Source organism: Callithrix jacchus, chromosome 17 (genome assembly GCF_049354715.1).
Source record: "Callithrix jacchus isolate 240 chromosome 17, calJac240_pri, whole genome shotgun sequence".
In the NCBI taxonomy this organism is placed as follows: domain Eukaryota; kingdom Metazoa; phylum Chordata; class Mammalia; order Primates; family Cebidae; genus Callithrix; species Callithrix jacchus.
Window position 1 is genome coordinate 14,519,746 of NC_133518.1, and position 26,240 is coordinate 14,545,985.

General features: G+C 41.1%; 1 protein-coding gene across 1 annotated transcript; it reads left to right on the plus strand.

Moving 5' to 3' along the window:
* Positions 1-4,021: 4,021 nt before the first annotated feature.
* On the plus strand, positions 4,022-23,302 carry TNFSF10 (TNF superfamily member 10). Its single transcript, XM_002759381.6, has 5 exons — positions 4,022-4,199; positions 12,910-13,047; positions 16,154-16,196; positions 18,533-18,637; positions 20,581-23,302. The coding sequence occupies exons 1-5, from the start codon at positions 4,068-4,070 to the stop codon at positions 21,006-21,008; spliced, it is 846 nt and encodes a 281-aa protein (XP_002759427.1). The 5' UTR covers positions 4,022-4,067; the 3' UTR covers positions 21,009-23,302.
* Positions 23,303-26,240: the final 2,938 nt, after the last annotated feature.

Consider the following 26,240-nt stretch of genomic DNA (forward strand, 5'->3'; position numbering starts at 1 on the left):
CTCCTGGTTCAGCCTCCCGAGTAGCAGGGATTACAAGTGTCTGCCACCACAGCTGACTAATTTTTGTATTTTTAGTAGAGATAGGATTTCACCACGTTGATCAGGCTGGTCTCAAACTCCTGACTTTAAGTGATCCACCTGCCTTGGCCTCTCAAAGTGCTGGGATTCTAGGTGTGAGTCACCATGCCTGGCCTAACAGCTCTTATAATTAATTCCTTGAAAATCATTACAGATCTTCACAGGGCACTAGTGGCAGCTACAGCTTCTGCTTTTCCCTTCATGTTAAAAGCAAACAGGATCAACTATTGACAAAATTAAGTGCTGGAAGTATAGATCTTTCAGAGAAATACTCAGCCTTATATTCCTGAAACCTTGTCCTGCCTCCTACTTGAGGAATGTACAGTCTTCTCTTCACCTCTTTTGTCCCTTGGTCTGATCAGGAAAACAACCCAAGCCTCCCAGTCTGGTTAATTAAAGGGACTTTCATATTTACATTTTAACTAACGTCTTTATTCATAGAATGAAATATTTGGCACTTATTCATGGGATGTCATGCACCAGGAAGCAAGTAATCGATTTCCTGTTAGGGTTGGTGGGAAAGACTTAAACGTTCAGTGTCTGTGTCCATTCTGCAGAAAACACTGCTGCTCCTGTGGTAAAGAGCCTTAAGATTCTGGAGACTATGAAATGCTCATTCATCCAACCAGCATGGATTGTGCTCACAGTATGCCAGGCTTGGTGCTAGGAATTGGTAGTCATGCATGTGGCAAAGTTTCAGTCTCACGCAACCTACATTCTTATAAATGGGGTAGCCATAAAATAATCGCGTAAGTATAGAAATAAACAAGATACCCTGGAAGTTCTCTATGCTGACTTCCTCTAACCTCCAGTCAGCGTGTTCTGCAGAGGGCATGAAAAGCTCAGGCTATTCTTCTGTTTCCATCTATATACCTAACAAGAATTCAGTTATTCTCAGAACTGTTATGCCAGATGTAATTACATAGTTCATATAAATATCATAGAAGCCAACAAAATATGAGTTGTTTCTGGAATGCTAAATTGAATGCTTTGTAAGGAGTTTAAAAATTACTTAAAAGTTATAGAATAGGCCAGGTGTGGTAGCTCACACCTGTAATCACAGCACTTTGGGAGGCCGAGGCAGGTGGACCACCTGAGGTCAGGAGTTTGAGACCAGCCTGGCCAACATGGTGAAACCCTGATTCTACTAAAAATACAAAAAAATTAAGCCAGGTGTGGTGGCAGGCCCCTGTAGTCCCAGCTACTCAGAAGAATGAGGCAGGAGAATCACTTGAACCCAGGAGACGGAGGTTGCCAAGATTGCTCCGCTGTGCTCCAGCCTGGGCAACAGAATGAGACTTTGTCTCAAAATCAAGAAAATAAAATAAAATAAAATAAAAAGTTCTCATTCCAGTTAAAAGGAACTGAATTGCCACTTAAAGGGTATAATGTATTAATACCAGTCAGCAGATTCATGCTAATAATAATAATGGCTTAAGCACTATATCGTTTATATTAAACATTGTTATAACAAAACAAAAGGATTAGGGTTTCTCTATATCCTATATATATATCTCTCTCTCTTTTTTTTCTTTTTTGAGACAGTGTCTCACTCTGTCACCAGGCTGAAGTGCAGTAGCATGATCTTGGCTCACTGCAGCCTCCACCTCCCAGGTTTAAGCGACTCTCCTTCCTCAGCCTCCCAAGTAGCTGGGACACAGGTGTGCCCCACCACGCCCAGATGCTTTTTGTTTCTTTAGTAGAGACAGGGTTTCACGACGTTGGCCAGGATGGTCTCGATCTCTTGACCTCATAATCCGCCAGCCTCAGCCTCCCAAAGTGCTGGGATTACAGGCATGAGTCACTGCGCCCGGCCAGTATATTAGGAGGCTCAAAGACAGAGGTGGCCGGACGTCTTGACTCTTGTAACCCCTGTAGTCACCCTTTTCCTGACCTGACCACAAGATAAGCCTCCTCATTTTCCACACTCCAGACTTTCTTCCTTCCCCACAAGATAGAGATGTTGACTTCCCACACATTTCCTGTTCCTTAGTTTCCTGCTTTTCACATACATCATAACTGTAATGCGTCCGTTTCTGGAATATAACAAAGGTGTTAAGTTGGTTTCCTTTGTCTTCTCCCCTGTGTTTCTTTGCCATCTCTCTGGTTTCTTGTTTCTGCCCTGCTCGGCTGTGTGTCTTATGCATTCCAGTTATCCCACTCACCTTTCACGTGATTTAAAAAACTCGTTCAGCCCAGGACTTAGAGTGTGAGTGTGGTTAAATAGTGTTAGGTTCACGTAATGTCTAAAACTTTTATTAGGAAAAATGCGACCTTGCCAATTTGTCTGTGTCTGAAAGAAGTCTGCATTTAAAAATCTGGCAATTTGACAGAGGCAAACTTAAGATTTGAAATATTTTCTTAAATGTAGACAGTTGATTCATCTGCAGCTACAAGGTGAGGGCAGGAAGTGAGGGTGACCAGAAGTACCTGAATAAACTCAGGAAAGTAACTCTAGATCGACGGTCCCAAATTTTAGGTATCAAAGGATCTCTTGGAGTATTTTCTGAAAAATGTAGGTTCCTTCGTCCACTGTCAGAAACTCTGATTCAGTGGGTCAAGAATGGAATAAGAAATACTAAACAATGACCTGATGCAGTGGCTCATGCCTGTAATCCCAGGCAAGAGCATCACTTGAGGTCAGGGGTTCAAGACCAGCCTGGCCAACATGATGAAATCCCGTCTCTACTAAAAATACAAAAATAATTAGCTGGGCATGGTGGCACGTGCCTGTAATCCCAGCTACTTGGGAGGCTGAGGCAGGAGAATTGCTTGAACCTGGGAGGTGGAGGCTGAGGTGGGTCGAGATCCCACCACTGCACTCCAGCCAGGATGCTAAAGTGAGATTCTGTCAGAAAGAAGGAAAGAGAGACAGAGAGAGAGAGAGGGAAGGAGGGAGAGAAGGAGGGGGAGGGAGAGAGAGAAAGAGGGAGGGAGGGAGGGAAGGAAGGATGGAAGGAAAGAAGGAAGGAAGAAGGGAAGGAAGGAAAGGAAATAAAAGAAAGAAAGGAAGGAAGAAAGAGAGAAGAAAGAAAGAAAGAAAGAAAGAAAAAGAAAGAAAGAAAGAAAGAAAGAAAAGAAAAGATAAGATGTTGAACAAGATATACAGACAATATACAACTGAGCCAGTGTATGGCATCTGATAGTGGGGAGATCTGGAGCTGAGTCTTGAATCTGAAGGTAATCAACTCCCTGTGACTTCTTTTCCTAATCCACAAAATAAGAATAGTAACAGTGAGACACTGTGTTGGGATTAATATTTTAGAAAACATCCACATGTTTCTTTCCTTTGTCTTTCGGAGAGTGTCAACTACTTCTGACCTGTCCAGTCTAACACAAGGTCCAGTCTAACACCTGAGAAGGAGATTAGAATTTGTGTCTGAAGGTTTACAAAGAGGAAGAAGTCAAATATTTAGATTCGGACATTCAAGATGGAGTTATGCAGCAGGACCACTGCTATGAAACAGTATTTCTATTTTCCTTTATCCACTCCCACCTGCCCTCTTCCTGCACCTCACAGTAGCATGAGAAAAACCAGATACGGAAGTTTCAGGTCATAACAATTCTCTTGCAATTTAGAAAACAGGCCATTAGGCTTAGGGCTCTGTGGTAGAATGAGGATATGTTAGGGAAAATAAAAGAAAATCCCACCCCTCTACGGCTCAGGACTTCATGAAAAGGAGAGCAAGAAAGAGAAGCGAGAATGGGGTGGAGATGTGTGCAGAGAAAGAATGCGTGGATGAGGAGAGGGTCTTCTTTCAGTTTCCCCCCTTTCCAAACACCACCTTGAGACAAGTGTTGTCTTTGGGGTCTGTCTCAGGTTCAGAGGAATTTGTAGGAAGGGGAGGGGCAGAGAATGGGGCGAGGCTACACTACTGAGAAAAACAATTCGGAGCACTTTCATTTCTGCTGACATAAAAGAAACAGGAAGGCGGGCTTCAGTAACCGGCTGCCTGGCTGGCTTACAGCACTCAGACTCTGACAGGATCATGGCTATGATGGAGGGTCAGGGGGGACCGAGCCCGGGGCAGACCTGCGTGCTGATCCTGATCTTCACAGTGCTCCTGCAGTCCCTCTGTGTGGCCGTAACTTACCTGTACTTCACCAATGAGCTGAAGCAGGTCAGTGCAATGCAGTGTGTTCAGTCTCCGAGGTGCTTAGTGACTGTTTGCTACCTGCTTCTCCTTTGCATGTCAGCTTGCTCCTCTCTGAAGCTCCGACTGCTTTCTTTCTCTGTTGGTAGACTCTAACTGCTAACTCGCATAACCACTGAGGACTTTGCCAAAGTGTAAGTTCCGGAAATTGTGTAAACTAAGTGCAGCCACAGAATTAGCTCCATGAGTTACTAGCAGATGGGGGCAACAAAACTCCCAAGGGCTTTTTTGTTTTCGAAAGTATTTGTATCTTATAATATTAGCCATTGCAACTGTTCATGAAAGCTTTCTGCTAAATGCTTTATAGTTCTTTTTTTTCTTTTCCAAACTTTTATTTGTGCACATTCGATTGAAAAGGATAACTTTACACGTTCTTTGGTGCCCATATTCAGCACACAAAAATGTGAAAGACTATTCACAAATAAAACTGAGGACAAATTAGCTCAGAATGGAAAAAATATCAATGATAACAATAAAACAATCTCGGGTAGTGCACACTGTGACAGCTCTGCTTATGGGGACATGCAAATGACTGCAAAAATAAACAGAATGTCCCTTTGTAAAGGCAGTAATGTCATGTCTTGTAAACTTCCTTCTTTATATTACAGCAACGTTTGGAATAAAGTCCAAAGGGACTGGGACTTACCCTGTAGCAGTGAATAAATAAAAGTATATTTCCTCATTACCAGTTTCCTTTTGAGTCCAATGTGCAGCAATCCCAGGTGCACAGTTAGAAATTCTAACCAATTAAGTGGTGAATTATAAAATTTCTTTCCCGCTTTCCAACACAAATGGTAAATCTGTTCCACAGCAGTAGCAAAGCCTGTAAATTGGGCCTTGTTACTTTGATACTTTCTGTTGAAAAAATCTGTAACTTAGCTCTTAGAGACTTTATCCGAGAGCACACAGCAGAATGAAGTTCAGGTTCTTAACTCACACGAGGTCTATTGTTCTTTGTGAATTCTGGCGAACAGATTCTTTTACTTTTTATATTTTTTATTTTACTTTAAGTTCTGGGATACATGTGCTGAGCATGCAGGTTTGTTATATAGGTATGCATGTGCCATGGTGGTTTGCTGCACCCATCAACCCATCATCCAGGTTTTAAGACCCATGGGCATTAGGCATTTGTACTAATGCTTTTTCCTTCCCCTTCCTCTCCATGCCCTGACAGGCCACGGTAGGTGATGTTCCCCTCCCTGTGCCCGTGTGTTCTCATTGTTCAACTCCTACTTATGACTGAGACCATCAGTATTTGGTTTTCTGTTCCTGTGTTAGTTTGCTGAGAATGATGGCTTCCAGCTTCATCCACGTCCCTGCAAAAAACATGAACTCATCTTTTTTTGTGACTGCATAGTATTCTATGGTGTATATGTGCCACATTTTCTTTATCCAGTCTATCATTGATGGTCATTTGGGTTGGTTCCAGGTCTTTGCTATTGTAAATAGTGCTGCAATAAACATATGTGTGCATGTGTCTTTATAGTAGAATGATTTCTAATCCTTTGGGTATATACCCAATAATGGGATTGCTGGGTCAAATAATATTTCTGGTTCTAATCCTTGAGGAAGCACCACACTGTATTCCACAATGGTTGAACTAATTTACACTCCTACCAACAGTATAAAAGCATTCCTATTTCTCCACATCCTCTTCAGCATCTGTTGTCTCCTGATTTTTTAATGATCGCCATTCTAATTGGCATGAAATGGTATCTCATTGTGGTTTTGATTTGCATTTCTCTAATGACCAGTGATGATGAGCCTTTTTTCATATGTTTTTTGGCCCCATAAATGTCTTCTTTTGAGAAGTGTCTGTTCATATCCTTTGCCCACTTTTTGATGTGGTTGTTTGTTTTTTTCTTATAAATTTAAGTTCCTTGTAGATCTTGGATATTAGCCCTTTATCAGATGGATAGATTGCAAAAATTGTCTCCCATTCTGTGGGTTGCCTGTTTACTCTGATGATAGTTTCTTTTGCTGTGCAGAAGCTCTTTAGTTTAATTAGATCCTACTTGTCAATTTTGGCTTTTGTTGTCATTGCTTTTTGTGTTTAGTCATGAAGTCTTTGCCCATACCTGCATCCTGAATGGTATTGCCTAGGTTTTCTTCTAGGGTTTTTATGGTTTTAGGTTTTACATTTAAGTCTTTAATCCATCCTAAATTAATTTTTGTAGAAGCTGTAAGGAAGGGGTCCAGTTTCTGCTTTCTGCACACTGCTAGCCAGTTTTCCCAGCACGATTTATTAAGTAGGGATTCCTTTCCCCATTGCTTGTTTTTGCCAGGTTTGTCCAGGAGCAGATGGTTGGTGTTATTTCTGAGGTCTCTGTTCTGTTCCATTGGTCTGTGACTCTGTTTTGCTATCAGTACCATGCTGTTATTGTAGTACAGTTTGGAGTCAGGTAGCGTGATGCCTCCAGCTTTGACCTTTTTGCTTAAGATCGTCTTGGCTGTATGGGCCCTTTTTTGGTTCCATATGAAATTTAAAGTAGTTTTTTTCTAATTCTGTGAAGAAAGTCAATGGTAGCTTGATGGGAACAGCATTGGATCTATAGATTACTTTGGGCAGTAAGGCCATTTTCACAATATTGACCTATCCATGAGCATGGAATGTTTTCCCATTTGTTTGTATCCTCTCTTATTTCCTTGAGCAGTGGTTTGTAGTTCTCCTTGAAGAGGTCCTTCACACCCCTTGGAAGTTGTATTCCTAGGTATTTTATTCTCTTTGTAGCAATTGTGAATTGAAGTTCACTCACCATTTGGCTCTCTGCTTGTGTATTATTGGTGTATAGGAATGCTTATGATTTTTGCACATTGATTTTGTATCCTGAGACTTTGCTCAAGTTGCTTATTGGCTTAAGGAATTTTTGGGCTAAGAGAGTGGAGTTTTCCAAATATACAATCATGATCATCTGCAAACAGAGACAATTTGACTTCCTCTCTTCCTATTTTAATACCCTTTATTTCTTTCTCTTGCATGACTGCCCTAGCAAACGGATTTCAAATGGCATGTTACACACTACCAAAACGTAACAACCTTAAAGTCTGTAAATATTACCTGAAAACCTGGTTTCTGCAGACTGCAGACTACACGTCTGGCACCAAATTTAGCTTCTTCTTCACTTGTTGCTCCAGTGCAAATAATTTTTTCTGAGGAAACTCCATGAAGCTCCCACCCCAACCCGTTGCTAGGAGCCCCCGAAGCTCCGGCTCTCTCTCCCCTGCTTTGTTGTCCTGGATGTGGGTTACAGCTCTTGACTCGTGAATTCTTGGGGATGAGGGTGGCTGTATCAGAGCTGGGTCTGCTTCCGCTCACCAGTATACCTCTGGGTCTACCACATGGGTCCCAAGTAGCCACTAATACTAATACTTGTGATTCACTAAAAACTTGCTGAATGAATGAACAGCCTTCACAAGTATGGTAGGTCCACGAATATGCAGACAACAAGGGTAGAGTCAGGCTCAACCCAAAGACGGGCTCTAAATCACTGAACACTCCTGTTGTGTGTTCCAGATATACCTAGTCCTGGTGACCTTTCAGACCTTTGACATGTTTTGCTGCGTTGACAATAACTGAGAATACAAAGGACTGGCATTCTGCCCATTCCTGGGGCACTGGCATGTCATTGGTAGAATCTGCAATAAAGAAGTTATTAGAGAAACACAGCTGTTCATGATAAAACAATGGAACGTAAAACTACCACTCTCTGCCTGTGAATGGTTCATGTACAAATCGAGGTATCTTTGACAGAAAAGAAAACACTTAGTGCCATTTTAATTTATGATTTTCTCAATGAAAACTCCCCGGAATTATGACTGCAAAATTGCTGAAAATAAGCCAACTCAGTTCTTGACTTCTAATATATATTTTCACTAATTGTATATTAAATAGTAGAGAATTAGGAGCTCACAAGGAACTTCAGATCCCCCCACCCCGCACCCACTCCCACCCTCCACCACCTTTTTACAGATGAGGAGACAAGAAATAATGTACTCAGCTTCAGACAAGGCTTTGGAGGCACCGCTGGGGCAGCTAGTGCCCAGGTCTGTAGGCTCCTCCCTCCACAGCAGGATGGCCATAGGATTAACCTGTTTGCATCTTGTGATGTACCAAGAATGCACAGTGCATCCTGCAGCATCAACTCTGGCAGCTGACTAGCAAATGAAAGGTTAAGCATCTCAGAAAAGTATAAACTGTGCAAAAGGCGTAGAGTGTTGACTATTTGCTAGGGAAATGCAGTTTGCATATCCTGTGGAGTGTAAATTTGGTTATCTCAATCAGTTAGAAATTTTTCTTTTGGAAATGGATGAGGCAGATTCTTGTTTGATATCCAAGTAATTATGAAAATGATGGCTACCATTAGATGACCAGTCAAGTCAGGTTTATTGTAGGGCACATTTAGAAAAGACTTTCTTTTGTAAGAAACATATATTCATAAAACTATAATCCTACCTTTAGCTTTAAGTCTACATGAGAGTGGAGTGCCACTATGTTCACCACTTTGGAGCCAGAATGTCCTCACCTTTTTAACTTTGCAGCATAAACAGAGGAAAGCTGTTACTTCATACACAAGTAGCTCCATCAATGTGCTCACATTACAAGTTGGACTAATTTTAAGATTGAATCAACCAGTTCTTTGCTGAACTGACTCATGCAATTGCCTGTGTGTATAATCAAATTGCTTTTTCAATTCTATAAAAATGGAAATTTCATGTAAGCCTTAGGATCTTGCCACTTGCACACATTTTTCTTAATTGCATATTGATATTTGAATACATGTACGTTAGGCAGCTGAAGGATTCATGGAGAGTGCTAGAAGGCTAGGATAGTTATAGATACTGAGCAGTTACTGTGTACCAGGAACTTCGAAAGGTATTGCCTTGTTTCAATTCTCAGAACAACTATATAACCTAAGTATAATTACCCCGTATTATAGATGAACAAACGAAGGCTTAGGTGAAGTTAAGAGATTTGTCTAAGATTACAAAACTAGTAAAAGGTAAAGCCTGATTTTGAACCCAAGTGTGACGAGGTACTCAATACATTGAAGCACCTACTTTTTTTTAATGATACATCTTTTTTCAGTACAATGCAATCCTTTTTTTATAGTAGCATTGTAATTACTGCTGAAAAGTCTCCTTAAAGTGTCACTTTCTTCATCAGATATTTTCCCAAGGGAAAATAAATATGAATCTTCAGTGTAGACTTTGGAAAAGTATATTCAACGTAAGTATTAATTTTTTAAAATTGAACACAGGCTTCATTTCAGCAGGTGAAATTTTGCAGAAGATACAGTCTGCAAGGATTATAGGGTGTAAAGGGTTAAGGAAGGCTTTATAACATTGGATTGGACCTTCATAAATAAGTCTGTAGACCTGCAAACATGATCAACCAAAGTGGGCTGAGCCCCTGAAGTCTGGGTCCCACTGAGAAAGTTTTATGACTAGGGAATGGCCTATGACTGTGGCATCATAGATGGGGAGGAAAAAGGAGAAGGGCTTCCTCTCCACAGATCTCCATAAATGATCCTTTATGCTATTTGTAGTTTGCAGAAAATGATTGTCAGAGACTAATGTCTGGGCAGCAGAGATGGTCAGTGCTGCCATCTTGACGTCTATCCTGCTGATTCTACCCTGCTGAGTTCAAGCCCCGTCAAGGACTGGTGGAGCCTGGCCTAGCCGACCACCATGTTTGCGACAGCACCAAGAGCAGTCACCATGGAAATCCACTTTTCAGAACCAAGAGCTTCTGGAGCTGAAGAACAGGCACCCAGTGCAAGAGCTTTCTTTTCAAAGGCACACAAATGAAAATAACCCACCTACACAATCTTCTGCCCCCAGTGCCCACGCGTGGTTAGTTAGAGAGTAGGCCTCAGCCTTTGATATGCTGCAGGAAATTCATACTTTGAAGTGGAAAGGATGGGAGGAGGCAGGTGGAGGCATATCATGCTAATCATCATTCTGAGAATAACCACAGCACCCCACGTCAACCCGCCACCTGTCTAGTCACCAGTACTGGCCAAGTTCTATGGAAGAAACTACCAAAATTCATGATGCAAGAAACATGTGAGGGTGGAGAAGGTGACTGGGGCTTCCTCTCTGGATTTCTATTGTTCGGAAATCAATATTTATGCATAAAAAGTCTAGAAAGAGAAACACCAAATAACGATGTGATCACTAGTGATATGATTATGGGTGCTTTTTATTCCTTTTTATTTTTCTATATTTTACAAATTTTCTACAGGGAATGTCATACAAATATCCATGCTATACATGTATAATTTTCATACAGATTTAAAGAATACACCATTTTTGTACAGTCTTATGAGAAAACAACCATACTCAAAATTGTGCACACACATACAGTCTGATCTTGCCTTTGTAAACAAGAGAGATCCTCCAAAGGTTAACTAGGAGGTGGGAGTATAGCTGCTATTAGTGGTTGTCTTGATCTTGTTTTTGTGATTTACTTATTAATTTTTGGAGGGTTTTTTTTCTAACTTTTTGAAATGTGTTCTTTACTTTTCCATGCTTCCCAGTTTGCCCGTGTATCCTGATGGTATCCAGGCTTTATGAACTCCTGGGTAATCATGTAACTACATTAGCTTGTCAATCACCCATCCACTCATACCTGGGCTCTTACTCAATTCTCCAGGTTCCCCCACCTCCTCCAGAAAGCATTTCTGGAAAATACTCAGAAGGTATTATAGGCTCTAGACAGTAATTTGTACTCACCTGGGCTAGTCCCTGTGGCTCAAGCTCCACCACCACCACCACCACCCAAGTCAAACTCCACCTCAGTTGAAAAGTTGTTGCCTGCCACCATTACTGCCTGATCACAGGCAGCTGTGAACTCTGCACCTTGCCTCCTATGGCTGGAGCCTCCCATCTTCAGCCATGTCCTGCTGAGATACCTTACAGCTACTGTGAGGTGAAAAGGCATATTGCTTCCTCCTTTCTGGTACATACACACTTTTTGCCCCAACTTGTTACAGAGATTTATGAGCTTGCTTGTTCAGTGTAATCAAACCGAAGCTTAGCCAGAGCGCACACGCACTTTCGGTGGGTGAACTGGCACAGTGTCCAGGAAACGTCTGCTCTTCCTGGAACCACCCTCAGGCCTTGTGGCTGATCTCAGTTCCTCGTCTCTTCTTTCATGATTCTTTCCCACATTGGCTAGACATGCTCTCTTATTTCTGAATCATATGTGACTGGGTGCTTTCCTTGCAAAGGCTTTGCATCTTCCAAGTAAATTGGAGATGCAACTACATATGTACAGTTGGGGCATGCAGGGGCAAGGAAATGTGCCCAATTCCATGGCCAGTGATATCTCAACTCTGGTGGCCCCAGCTTCACCTCCCAGTACATATACTTTGGGCATATTTTTCTCTTGTAATTTCAAGGAGGAAGAAAGAAAATAAACATTTGTTTAAAAGTAAATGAATGATCTATGTCAGGGTGTGTGGAGGAAATTTATTAACTCAAGTTTGCACCATTTGAGGGACCTTGGTCAAATGTCCAGGGGTTACAGGGCTGAGACAGAACTCTGATTCTGACTGGGACCTCTCATAAACAGTTCAGATATTTTGATTTAAAATGAGATTGTCTTTCTATACGAAGGAGTTTATCATCATTCGATTTGACCCTTCCTTCAAGCTTTGCAGTCCTTTAGTTCAAATAACAGATTAAAATTGCCATTTTCCCATTTATTTCCCCGGGTAGAGTTAATTCAGCAGATTTTTTTTCAGGGAAATAACATCTCTTCAATCCCACTTGTTAAAAACAAAACAAAAGAGAAGAGAAGAAATGAACAAAACAAACAAACAAAATCCTTCTGGCTTTGTTTGGACCTTCTGTTTCTTATTCTTCTTGATTAAACAATTGTCAGCCAGAAGAGTTCTGGATGGTTGGGGTGTGTGTGTGTGTGTGTGTGTGTGTGTGTATGTTTATAACATCAAGCAAGGATTTGTTGATGAGGTGAGGAGTTTGTTGATAATGATCCGGCTATTGCCATTGTTTACTTTCAATCAGAAATGGAGAAAACCTTCAAAGAGTGTTTAAACTCTCTGCCAATAAATCCCTAGTTAGTGTGAACAGTTAATGAGACAGCATTCAGATTTCTAGCGGCAACACGGTCCAGAGTCTGCCTGCCAGAGGAGTGGAAATCAGATCAATTACTAGAATCTACTTAGCTAGCCGCAGCTCAGATCCACAAGCAGAATATGACCCCCTCCCAAATGATTTGGCTGGTTTTTATTTAGAATCTTGGAATTTAAACTGACTCCACTGCCAACCTTGTGTCTAGGTAGGCTTCCAGCTTCAGAATGGGATACACGCCATGGCAGAGCGGGAAGAGACCTCAGAATCACCATAGTGAACCAGCTCAAAACTAAGGAACAGGCACAGGAGAACAGAGGCAACTTACCAAGAAAGGCACAGCACAGCTGTCAGATCTTGACGAACACCTGGATCCTTTGCACCATATCCAGAAGCTTATTTTTACTCTTTTGTTTAAAGGGCAAAGGACAGCATGTTTACTCTTGTTTCAGGCAGGTCCTTACTCAACGCGCCAAAACTTCTCCAAGTCTGCCATCAGTTTCTGTTGTTTTAACTTCCAAATGCACAAAAATAAAAAGCACTTATGTGTAATATCGTGTGATATTCCATCTGTTCGCAGATGCAGGACAAGTACTCCAAAAGCGGCATTGCTTGTTTCTTAAAAGAAGATGGCAGCTCCTGGGACCCCAGTGACGAAGAGAGTATGAATAGCCCCTGCTGGGAAGTCAAGTGGCAACTCCGTCAGCTCGTTAGAAAGGTAGGTAACCTCACCAGGCAACCTCGCCAGCAGGCAGAAAAGGCCGGAAGAATTCCTTAAAGCGAAGGAATCTTTAAGATAATCAAGCCTAGACTCTTCATTTTACAAATAAGAAAACTTAGGCCCAGAGTGTTTAAGTAATTTTCCCCAAATTCATAGAACTAGGAAAACCGGGCATAGCACCAAAGGGCAGGGCGTGGCCGGCTCCTGGTCTAGAGTTCATGGGCCCCAGACAGCCTCCACATTTCGGCTAACCTTTTTATCTCACATTATGGAAACTGAGGCACAGACAGGGTAATGAACAGAAGGTCACAAAGTTGTAAAGGATGTGTGGGGTTTTTTTTTGTTCAAAAGATAGAGGAGGCCAGATAGTGATTTATATTCTTCCCACGTTGCTGATGTCTGGGAATAAATATTTATTTTTGTGTGTATATTCAGATGAAGAAAGAGGAAAGTAAGAGGGAAGAAAGAGGAGGAAAAAGGGAAGGGAAGAAAGAGATACTATGAGAAATTGAAGGGTTTTTTTCTTAATTTATAGCCAATAAATAACAAATTACAAAAAGTATCTATTTGTGGATGTTGCTTAAACAGGACCTCTCTCAGAGACACGTTAGTCAACAGTTTATTTTGCTGAATGTGGCAGAGTCAGACCAACTCAAGTTTCTTCTCTTAAGCTCTTCCTTCTTTGTAAGATGACATTTAATGATATTTGCGGCTGGGCCTGGTGGCTCACACCTGTAATCCCAGCACTTTGGGAGGCCGAGGCAGGCGGATCACCCTGAGGTCAGGAGTTGAAGACCACCCTGGCAAACATGGCGAAACCCCGTCTCTGCTAAAAATACAAAAATTAGCCAAGCATGGTGGTGTGTGCCTGTAATCCCAGCTACCTGGGAGGCTGAGGCAGGAGAATCGCTTGAATCCGGGAGGTGGAGGTTGCAGTGAGATTGTGCCACTGCACTCCAGCCTGGGTGACAGAGCAAGACTCCATCTCAAAAGAAAAAAAACCGCTTCTGCCTATATAAAAATATCAGATGAGAACACAGCTGTAAAAATACTCTAGTGTAAACTATGAACTACACCATTGTTTAAAGCCATAACTGGGGGAATTCCCAGGGTACGAGGAGAATGTATTTTTACACATGTTTGTGAGTCCATTGTTTGGTGTTCAACATCTGTTTCTCCATAGAAATAGTGTTTTATTGGTGGTTAGGGATTGAGTTTATAATCCTGAGCTGTTTTCACAGTAGAGCCCCGACATCACGTAAGATGCTATTTCTATGGGAAATGAAACTAGACTTCCGCCTAGGAGTCCTAGAAACATACCTGCCCTAGAAGCATGGCCCCAGGCTGGGGTGCCCCTGCACACAAGCTGTACCGAAGCAGCTGTGATTCCACCACTCCAAATGACAGCGAGTGTTCAGGGTGCAAGGGCCAGGAGACTAGGAAAAGCCTGGACTGGAGAAGGGTTCTGAGGAAGCTGAGAAATGAAACTCCCGAGTCCCTGGGATAGGGGTTTGGGGAGTGGAGGTGAGTTGTCCAGCAGGGGAGAGCAATTCAGAGCAAGGGTGGAAAGCTGGAGACTCAGGAGAGGGCTGGGTGCCGTGGACAGAGAGGGGAGAGAAGAGAAGTAGTGGGAACATATCTCTTTCCTGCTATTCCTACCATTCTCCTTCCCATCTCACATCCTGCTACCAACTAGAATAGAGAGGAGGTGGGAGAGAACACAGAGAGAATAGATGAGAATGTGGGAAAAATAATTCTCTTTTGTTTTTTAAGGCACATTAGTTGAACAGACTTATTCCAGTAAATATCCTACGCCCATTTCATATGGTATCTCATTTAATCCTCACGACAGCTCTGAAGAATAAATTATTATTAGCCCCTTAAATCTATTTTTAAAAGGTTAATAAATTGAAGTTTAGACCAGTTAAATGACTTGAGCAGTCTCACAGAGCCAGTAATGAAAAGATTTGAATGCAGGGCCTCTGGCCACGCGTCTAGTCACTCTTTTTATTCGGACTCCCACATGGTAGGAAAGACCCTTTCCTTTTTGCTGCTTCTCCTTTTCTCCTTCCTTTCTGTTGCAGAATAAGAGGAAGAGGAAGTAAGAGTGGGAAAGAGAGACGCAGATAGAGAAATGAGAGACAGAGAGATAAGACAGGATGCTGTGGCTCCCTCTCACTTCTCCTTCTCTTACGTCAGTGCCCAGGGGACTGATTACAGTGAGTCCACCGCCACCCGCCTTTCCCCCATTATCTGGCATCAGGGCTTCAGGTAGAGAGAGAAGCAGAGAGCTTCTGCTTTGAGGTGGAAGTACAAAGAAGGCAAGTTTCTGACAGGTGCAACATTGACTGCAGAGATGGGGTAAGAGGGCAGTGATGGGAGACGGTGGCAGGAGGGACAGAGCTGATTTCAGAAGCCATGGATGAACCAAGTCAGGGTCTGCCCATTTAATAGAAAGGTTTGGTTTTCCCTCTTTCTTACTTGTTTTCCCCATTGGTTAGTACGAAGGCGGGGAGAGGTTACTAGATATTTAGCAAAGATACGGGATGGTGAGAAAATATCTTTATGCTGAGTGGCTCAGCCACATTCTCAGAATGACAGAATGACACAGTGTTGTCAGATCATACCTCCATAGGCTATGTACATCTTGAGGCTTGAGTCTGTTCAATAATTTTAAGCCCCTGGGCTCTGTTACCCAGTGCACTTACACACACATGCACGCACACATACATACACCCCCCCACGCTCAGTGACATGGCGTGGCTGCCACACCTAACAGCCACATTTGGCTGACCTCACAGGGCAGATGGCTTCTTCCTCCTGCACTGCTCCATGTGTGGGCTTTCCAAGACTTCATCCAGCAAAAGAACTTTCCCAGACAGAATACCATCCCCTGATTGCTGCGCAGGGACAGCTACCGCATTATTCATCCCAGCTCCCACCCCTCCCCTTACAGACCCTATGCCTGACCAAATTGAAAGCTTCCTAGATTGGTAATGCATGTAGAAATTCCCATTAGACATCAGCAAGAAGAGCCGCAGGATTCTATAGTTGGTTTAAATTTTTAGGGAAATTAACAAGCTTTATTCAATAATATTTGCAGATGATTTTGAGAACCTCTGAAGAAACCATTTCTACAGTTCAAGGTATTATCTTTTTTGTTGTTATTTTAATTTTCTACTGTCAACTTCATGACAGGTTGTGAATAGCTCTCCATTCTCGTCTCTGCTCTCATCCCCTCATCCATCCTCTGATCTGCTGCTCTGTATCTCAAGCCTCTTGTTGATTCTACTTCTCTCTTCACATAGGCAGCTAGGAAGCTCAGAACCAAATCTGTGGCTCACCTATGGTCAGAACTTTATTTCAGCTTAATCTTATTTTTCCCCATGAATTTTCCCTTCCCCCTTACTTCTTCACTTATTTGTTTCTACCTTCTAATGTGTTAGAAACAAGCCATCTTAAATCCTTTCTGGGAAATGGAGAGAAATAAATGAAGTTCTTTCAATTACCCTTCTTTGTTTTCAGGCCACCACTGGGCTCCAGTTCTTTCTTTACAAAGGTCTCCTGCTCCATCATCCCTTCCCCAACAATCTTTCTACCCACCCACGATCCTCCTCCTGTGGTCTCCATACTGCAGCACCCCCTTGCTTATGGATAGCAGGCTTCTCTCCCCCGACCTCTCCGTTCAGTACTATTGCCCAGGCTGGCTTCTCTAGCCTTCCATATGGAACTTCCTCATTCTCCACAGCTCATGTAATTGTCATCTCTTCAGATAGGGCTTCTCTGGACACCTATCTAAGTAAGTTCCCCGCACTCTGATATTTTTATCACACGTACCTTGTTCATTGCCTTCCAGAAATGAACAACAACAAATCTGCTCTTTTTTTCCAATGCAATAAACTTCCTCATCACTCGGCACCCCTATTTTCCTTTATTAAATATGTTTTCTTAAATATAAAGCACACAACCTGGGCCTTGGGTCAAAGCGTTCTTTCTTATCATTTCTCTGAAGGTGAAGCAGTAGTCAGAATGTTGAACACTCCACCTGTTCAGATGAGGCATACCAGATTAATGATCTCCAGCAGTAGATGCGTGCACTGTTTTCAGTGTTGGAAGAATAAAATACTTTTTTATTCATCCCAATAAGGTGAAACACTACCCTGTATACCAAAATATATCCATGATACCTCGATATACGTATTTGCAAGTTTCTTTACTGGGAGGTGCTTGCTATAACTAGTAGGAAATTTCCTCTTTTAAAAGTTTGCTTTTTAATCTAGCTTCTCCAACTCATATCCTTGAAACGACCTTAACAAGTCAGTTGCCCAGGCTGGAGTGCAGTGGTGCGATCATGGCTCACTGCAGCCTCAACTTCCTGGCCTCAAGGAATCCTCCCACCTCTGCTTCCCAAATAGTTGGACAATAGGCACAGCCCAACACATCTGGCTGATTTTTCTATTTCTTGTCAGACAAGGTTTCACTATGTTGCCCAGGGTGATCCCAAGCTCTTAGGCTAAGTGATCCACCCAACTCGGCCTCCAAATTGTCACTTTCGAAATCATATTTATTAATATTTTCCACAGAAGTCTATAAGTTCCTTGAGGACTTGGTTAGTGAAACCAGTGGTTAATATTTGTAGCCCTTTGGGGTGTAGTGCCTTACCCTAGCACTATCTGTTTGATAAAATAATATAATTTATCTTACAACCAGTGTAAGCACACTTGGGAAGTTTGAGCTGATATTTTAGAGAAAGACATTTGTTACATTTCTGTTTTTTAAGGCTACTCCAAAATACTTTGGATGGTGGTCAATAAATGTTATTTGTTTATTACAACTAGTCAATTTTCAACTTATATTCTCGAATATTCAATATCATGACCAGAATGTTAATTCCTATGATTATCATTTTTTTGAGTGGAAAATTCCCATTCTTTTTTTTTTCATTCTGACTGCAGGATGACTGTTGGGTGCCAGTTTGTAGCATCTAAGGGCAATTGTTAACATTGTTACTGCTTTATAATCTGCAATAGTTAGCATAGAGAAAGAAAAATTGAGATGACAAAAATTGGTACTACTCTATTTCTGTATGTAATTCAAGGTGGAAATTTGCCAATATGTGGTTATTTGCACACTTTAACTCACGAGGATTATTACAAGTCTACAGTTATTTTTTTTATTTATATTTTTGGAAAAGGGACGGAATCTTCACTTTGTTGTATTCTCTTTGCACTTTACCTCTGAGGCCCTGATAAATTATAATCCATATTACTGCTTATTATTCCTGTGTAAAGTACTTCTCAGGTTGATTATAGGCTGAAGGAGATTGATCATAATATCAAAATGTTATTTTTGTGAAAACTCATAGAACCAACTTTGGAAGCCCAGTATGCTTACAATAGCTGATTGACAACACCTATGAACAGCAATGTATTTGAGAACTAGTTTGACAAGTGTTGATCATTCTTTATCATTTCTCTTTCAGAAAAGCAACGAGGTATTTCTCCCCAAGTGAGAGAAAGAGGTCCTCAGAGAGTAGCAGCTCACATAACTGGGACCAGAGGAAGTAGCAACACGTTGCCTATTCCAAGTAAGAGAAACAACAAATAAGTGATTTAAAGAGAAACAATGGAAGGATTGTGTCAAGTCACTTATTTTTTAAAGAATTTTACCTGAAATGTTTATATGGCTATCTACAAAATGCTTAGTATTAATCAGATCTCAGAGTGACTGTTTTCAGATGCAAGATTATAGACAAAGAGTTCAATTACTACCATGACATAACTGGCCTCAGGAAAATTACAAAGTGGGAGAATTTTGTCTTTGCAGTTGCCAGGATCTCGTTTTTCTTTTTCCTTTTTTAGAGTAACTTTTTTCTCTCTTATGATTACTTTTTCAATTGCTTTGCTCTGCTCTTCTTGTTCACCATGAAACCTCCCTTCTCTTTAAAAGTTCTAAGTCATTTACTCTCACTATGGTGCTCCTAGTGGCATTTATATTAAGTCATAGGAGATTGCCAATATTTGACCATATTTTACTTACACAAATGTCAGTTTCATATATTTTAACCATATATGTTACATCTAATTTTTATCTAGGCAGAACACATGTTGGTATGGGGCTAGGTAATACTGTGCATGTGCATGGGTCTTTTTTTCTTTTTGAGATGGAGTTTCGCTTTTGTCACCGAGTCTGGAGTGCAGTGGCATGATCTTGGCTCACTACAACCTTCACCTCCCAGGTTCAAGCGATTCTTCTGCCTCGGCTACCCGAGTAGCTGGGATTACAAGCATGCACCACCATGCCCAGCTAATTTTTGTGACCACACCAGGCTGGTCTCGAATTCTTGACCTCAGGTGATCCACCCGCCTCGGTCTCCCAAAGTGCTGGGATTACAGGTGTGAGCCACCCTGGCCTCTGTGCATGGGTCTTACAGTGTAAATACCTCAGTTGGAATCGCAGCTCCTCTTCACCTGGATGCATGTTTTGAGCAAATTACTTAAACCAGTCAAGCTTCAGTTTCTTCATAGGCAAAGCTGAGATAATTCTTAACTCATAAAATGATGCAAAATGTCTGATCTATTGTGAGTACTCCAGAAATAGTCACGTGTATTTTTATGAGAGGCTTTGTCTAAAAATATTTCAGACATCAATTGATAAATTAAAAAGGTTGTCTGGGGGTTTTTGGTTGGTTGGTTTAGTTTCTTTTGGGTAGTTGCCTTCTTGACATTCTTCATGTTTTATAAATGATTGGCACGTTCTGCCTACAAGTGAGGGGATTATTATGATGTTACGTTCGCTACTCATCAACAAATATAATTGATTTATACTCTGGAAAAGCCGAATTTTGCACCAATCATGAAGACAGGCCAAAAGCGTAAAGGAAAATCATTTTGGAAGGCTCACTTTTCATTCAAAATCTTTGGGAGCAAAAGATTCAACGATCTGCGGATCTTTAAATCTAGGCTCCTCTGTCAACCTTATGTCTCTATTATTTTGGACTAGAGACGCCTTCTGCTTGGCTGTGCCTTTGAATTTGGAGAGCTGAGAAAGATCAAGGAGGGACCCAGAAAGTCCAAAAGGAATGGCAAGAACTTCTGAGATCTAGGCCTAAATAATAAATACATTTATTTTGGTTTCTTTCTGGATTGTCTACTTAAGTTCACAAGCACAAGCAGGGAGTGAGAGATTCAGGGCGGAAGTTCTGCCCAGGAGTAACCATTACTGTCGGAGTGGGCCATCCCCTGTGCTACCATTGTAAGTGTGACAAATGTGGCAGAAGCAGTTGACAGGGTATAAAAAGATAAGGGACTCCCAACAATTCCCAATGTCACAATGATACAGGAGCCTCCTGATTTCTATATGACTACAATTTATAATCCACATGAGATTGAAGAAGGAAGAAGTTTGATATTAGGTTGAAATCCCTGGCAATCCCAGCAAAAATATAGATTAGCCAAAGCTGCAAAGAAGCTCCTTGCTTTGCTACAAACTCCCTTCTGTTAACTCTGTTTCTCTCTAAATTTCCTACAGACTCCAAGAATGAAAAGGCTCTGGGCCGCAAAATAAACTCCTGGGAATCATCAAGGAGTGGACATTCTTTCCTGAGCAACTTGCACTTGAGGAATGGCGAGCTGGTCATCCATGAAAAAGGGCTGTATTACATCTATTGCCAAGTATACTTTCGATTTCAGGAGGAAATCCAAGAAAACAGAAAGAACGACAAACAAATGGTCCAGTATATTTACAAATACACAAGTTATCCTGACCCCATACTGCTGATGAAGAGTGCTAGAAATAATTGTTGGTCTAAAGATGCAGAATATGGACTCTATTCCATCTATCAAGGGGGAATATTTGAGCTTAAGGAAAACGACAGAATTTTTGTTTCTGTAACAAATGGGCAGTTGATAGACATGGACCATGAAGCCAGTTTTTTCGGGGCCTTTTTAGTTGGCTAACTGACCTGGGAAGAAAAAGCAATAATCTCAAAGTGACTTGCAGTTTTCAGGATGATATACCACAAATATATTCCAGCAAATCTAACCAAAAAAACAAACAGCAAAAAAAACCTCTACGCAATCTGAGTAGAGCAGCAACAACCAACAACACTCTATAACACACACTGTTCTGAAAGTGACTTACTTATCCCAAGAAAACGAAATTGCCAAAAGGTCTTTCACAGTTCTACCTCATATCAGCTTGCTAGCAAAAATCTAAAAGACTCAGCTTCCAAACATGAATGCAATGGTTAACATTTTTTGTCTTTATAATCTACTCTTTGCAAAGATTGCAGAAGAAAGAGCAAAATCCATGTTTTCTTTTTTTTTCTTTGTTTTTTTTTTTTTTTTTGAGATGGAGTCTTGCTCTTTCACCAGGATGGAGTGCAATGGTGTGATCTCGGCTCACTGCAACTTCCACCTCCTGAGTTCAAGCGATTCTCCTGTCTCAGCCTCCCAAGAAGCTGGGATGACAGGTGCGTGCCATCAGGCCCAGCTAATTTTTGCATTTTTAATAGACACGGGGTTTCACCATGTTGGCCAGGCTGGTCTCCATCTCTTGACCTCATGACCCACCCGACTGAGTCTTCTAAAGTGCTGGGGTTACAGTGTGAGCCACCGCGCCTGGCCAACGAGCCATGTCTTAAATAGTGTATCACAGTAGTAGCCTCCAGGTTTCCTTAAAGGACAACATTCCTCAGTCAAAAGAGAAAGCGTCACCGCTAAAAGATCACGGTCTTGGAGGCCGTCCACCATCAAGTTATGCAGTATGAATCGAGAGTCTATTATGCAAGATTTTGCAGGGTTATCTCTTGGGGATTTGGTGAAAATAAGAAAATTCTACTCAAACTACTAACACTGTGTTTAAAAAAGTAATTAAATGATGTTCAGTGGACAGGGAACTTGTTTTGAATGGTTTGTGATTTTTCACTACCAAAAGTCAGGCTGGTCAAAGGCACTGATGATATTTTTTGATAAAGGACTCTACAGTGAACAGTCGACTGATAAATCAGAGAATCTGGTTTCATGTGAACAGCAGCAGAAGAAATGGCAAAGTGAAAATGACAAACACAGGCAAAGCAGTAGAAAAGAGCCGGCTAACCATCCCTTACCACACCTCCGTGCGGTCGCGTCAGTACCTGCTATGCTGTATATCTGCACGTCTGCTTCAAGTTGCATCATTTATTTTGACCCCGCATGAAGAATGTTAGTTACTTTCATCTTCCAGAATCATGACGGAAAACATTTCATTTCACCATTTAAACTAACCGGCTGGAGAAAAGGAATTCATTGCGGCCTTTGTCTCATCTCCTCCCACTGCCGTTCCTAAACACACGGTAGTTTGTCTTCTCTGGTTATATGCTCAAACGTTCATTTAAATGTGTTCAGATCAAATAGATTATTTTTCAAAAAGTCTGATTGTCTGATTTAAATTTACAACATACTACAGACACCTGACACTTCTAACCCCACTTACTTTATTCCATAACACCAGTCAAGTTCTTACATACCAACAAATGGACTTGTTTTTCTGCTTTTGAAAGTCTCCTCTCACTAGGATGTAGTCATCCCCTGGTATCTGCAAGGAATTGGATCTAGAATCCCTGCCCAATACCAAGATCCATGTAGTCTCAAGTCTTTTATATAAAATGTTTTTGCATATAACCTATGCACATCTCCCCATACACTTTAAATAATCTCTAGATTATGTATAATACCTAATACGATGTAACCGCATTGTAAAAATTGTTATTTTGTATTTGTATTTTTATAGTTGCATTTACCTTTTAATTAATTTTTTCCCTCGCGGTTTTGATCCATAGTTGAATCTTTGGTTGTGAAATCTAAGGATAGGGAGGGCTGACTGTGTAAGCCTTCATATCAGGGAACATTGAATCTTGTTTACAACTCTGTCTCCAGTACTTAGAACATTCATTGGAGCATCTGGCTTCCACAAAACATACTTGTTAATATATTTTGTGCCCACACAAAATATATTTGTGAATAAATGAACACCTATCCATACAGAAAAATGAAGTATTCTCTATATTCTTCCCTATACCAAAATAATGTTGAAGAATTTTAAAAGTTCACACTGCCGATCTTTTTAACCAAGATTTAACTCAAATAAAATAACTATTTTTGATAACAATGCGAAAATTAAAAAAATAATTTTTTAACTAAAAAATTGTATATGTATGTTTTTTCAATAAAATTCTATATTACAGTATGTCTTCTATACTGTAGTGCTCACATTTAGTGTCTTTTTCATTTTAGTGCTCACTTGTTTTATAATATCAAGACTACTAAAAATGAGGGAAAAGACTTCTAATCTTCTTTCATAATATCTTTTATCTGACACATATTACAGAAGAAAGAAATTGCTCACTTTTAATTTAATATGATCAAATGTATCAGTCCTTTTATTTATGGCTAACACTTCTGTTCTGAGTTGAGTTTGGCTATGTCCTCAGGAAAGATATGTTGAAGTCTTACCAGTAAGACTTATTTGGAAATAGGGTCATTGTGAATGTAACTAGCTAAGATTAGGTCATAGTGGGAAAGGATGGGCTGTTAATACAATATGACTGATAATCTTTTTTTTTTTTTTTTTTTTTTTGAGACAGAGTCTTGCTCTGTTGCCCAGGCTGGAGTGTAATGATGAGATCTTGGTTCACTGCAAACTCTGCCTCCTAGGTTCAAGCAATTCTCCTGCCTCAGCCTCCCAAGTAGGTAAGATTACAGGCACTTGCCACCATGCCTGGCTAATTTTTGTATTTTTAGCAGAGAAGTGTTTCACCAGGTTGGCCAGGCCAGTCTTAAACTCCTGACCTCAGGTGATCCACCTGCTTTGGCCTCCCAAAGTGCAGGGATTACATGTGTGAGCCACTGCACCCAGCCAACCGGTATTCTTGTAAGAAGAGGAAAATTTGGTTACAAAGACACACAGGGAGAGCACTAGTGCCTACAAACACAGAATGGGGTGATGCAGCTGGGAGCCAAAGGAATACCCAGGATTGACAGCCGTCATCAGGAGCTCAGAAGAAACAAGGAAATTGATATTGCACAGTCTCAGAGGACACATGGCCTTGCTGACACCTTGATTTCAGACTTCTGGGTGCCAGAATGTAAAGGAGTAAATGTCTGGTTTTGAAAGCCCCTGCTTTGTGGCATTTCGTTCCAGCAGTTGTAGGAATCTAATACAGCTTTTCATACTTTGTTCAAGAAATCTTTCGCACTATCATACAGTATCACCATGTATTTTTTCTAAAAAAACTTAAAGTTTGGCCTTCATGGTTTGATAATGTCATTCAATTATAATTTAATTTGGGTATGAGGTGAGATAGGAATCTAATTTTATCTTTCACCATATAAATAGCCGGTTGTCATCTCACGCCAGTTAGAATGGCGATCATTAAAAAATCTGGAGACAACAGATGCTGGAGAGGATGTGGAGAAAAAGGAACACTTTTACACTGTTGGTGGGAGTGTAAATTAGTCCAACCATTGTGGAAGACAGTGTGGCGATTCCTCAAGGCCTTAGAAATAGAAATTCCATTTGACCCAGCAATCCCATTACTGGGTATATATCCAAAAGACTATAAATCGTTCTACTATAAGGACACATGCACACGAATGTTCATTGCAGCACTGTTTACAATAGCAAAGACCTGGAATCAACCCAAATGCCCATTGATGATAGACTGGATTGGGAAAATGTGGCACATATACACCATGGAATATTATGCAGCAATCAGAAATGATGAGTTCGTGTCGTTTGTAGGGACATGGATGAATCTGGAGAACGTCATCCTCAGCAAACTGACACAAGAACAGAAAATGAAACACCGCATATTCTCACTCATAGGCGGGTGATGAAAAATGAGAACACATGGACACAGAGAGGGGAGTACTAAACACTGGGGTCTATTGGGGGGAAAAGGGGAGGGCCAGTGGGAGGGGGTGGTGGGGAGGGATAGCCTGGGGAGAAACGCCAAATGTGGATGAAGGGGTGAAAGCAAACAGAACACACTGCCATGTGTGTACTATGCAACTGTATTGCATGCTCTGCACATGTACCGCCAAACCTAAAATGCAATAAAAAAATAAGAAAAAAATAAAAATAAATAAATAAATAAATAGCCGGTTGTCCAACACTGTTTATTGATTAGTCCCTCATTTTCCCCGCTGATTTTAATGTTTCTTCTATCACACACCAAGCTCTCGTGGTTCTGTTTCTGTGGTTATTCTTCACCTATTGATCTAGTTGTCCATTCCTGCTCTTACGCCATGTTGTTTTGATTTAAAAAATTATGGTACGCCAGGCGTGGTGGCTCACGCCCGTAATCCCAGCACTTTGGGAGCCTCTGAGGTGGGCGGAGCATGAGGGCAGGAGTTCAAGACCAGACTGGCCAACATGGTGAAACCCGTCTCTCCTAAAAAATACAAAAATTAGCTGGGCATGGTGATTCGTGCCTGAAATCCCAGCTACTTGGAAGGTGAAGCAGGAGAATTGCTTAACCAGGAGGCAGAGGTTGCAGTGAGCTGAGATCACACCACTGCACTCCAGCCTGGGCTACAGAGTGAGACTCTATCTCAAAAAAAAAAAAATTGTGGTAAACCATACTTAATATGGAGTTAATTATTTTAATCCTTTTTGAATGTTCAATTGAGTGGCATTAAGTACCCTGACATTGTGCCACCATTACCACTCTTCATCTCCACAAAGTGTTCATGAGCCCAAAATGAAATGCTGTATATATTAATCAGTAACATCCCATTACCCCCTGGTAGCTACCATTCTCCTTAATTTGTCTACAAATTTAACTCTCTTAAGTATCTCATATATTATGCAATGTTTACCGTTTTGTGACTGGTTTATTTTACTTAGTATAATGTCTTCAAGGTTCTTCCATGTTGTAGCATATGCCAGAATTTCCTTCCTTTTGAAGGTTGAATAACGTTCTATTTAATGTGTATAAGACATTAGATTTATCCACTCATTGGTCAATCATATCATCCGGTTTTAACCACTGTCGCTTTACTATCAATCTTGATATCAGGGATGTATGTTCCCTTTCTTTAGTCTTGTGGTTCAGCAATGTGAGCTATTCTCAGCTTTTACTTTTTCCTGTGAATTTAAGAATCATCTGGAAGTTGTGTACATGCAGACGCACACACACACACACACAC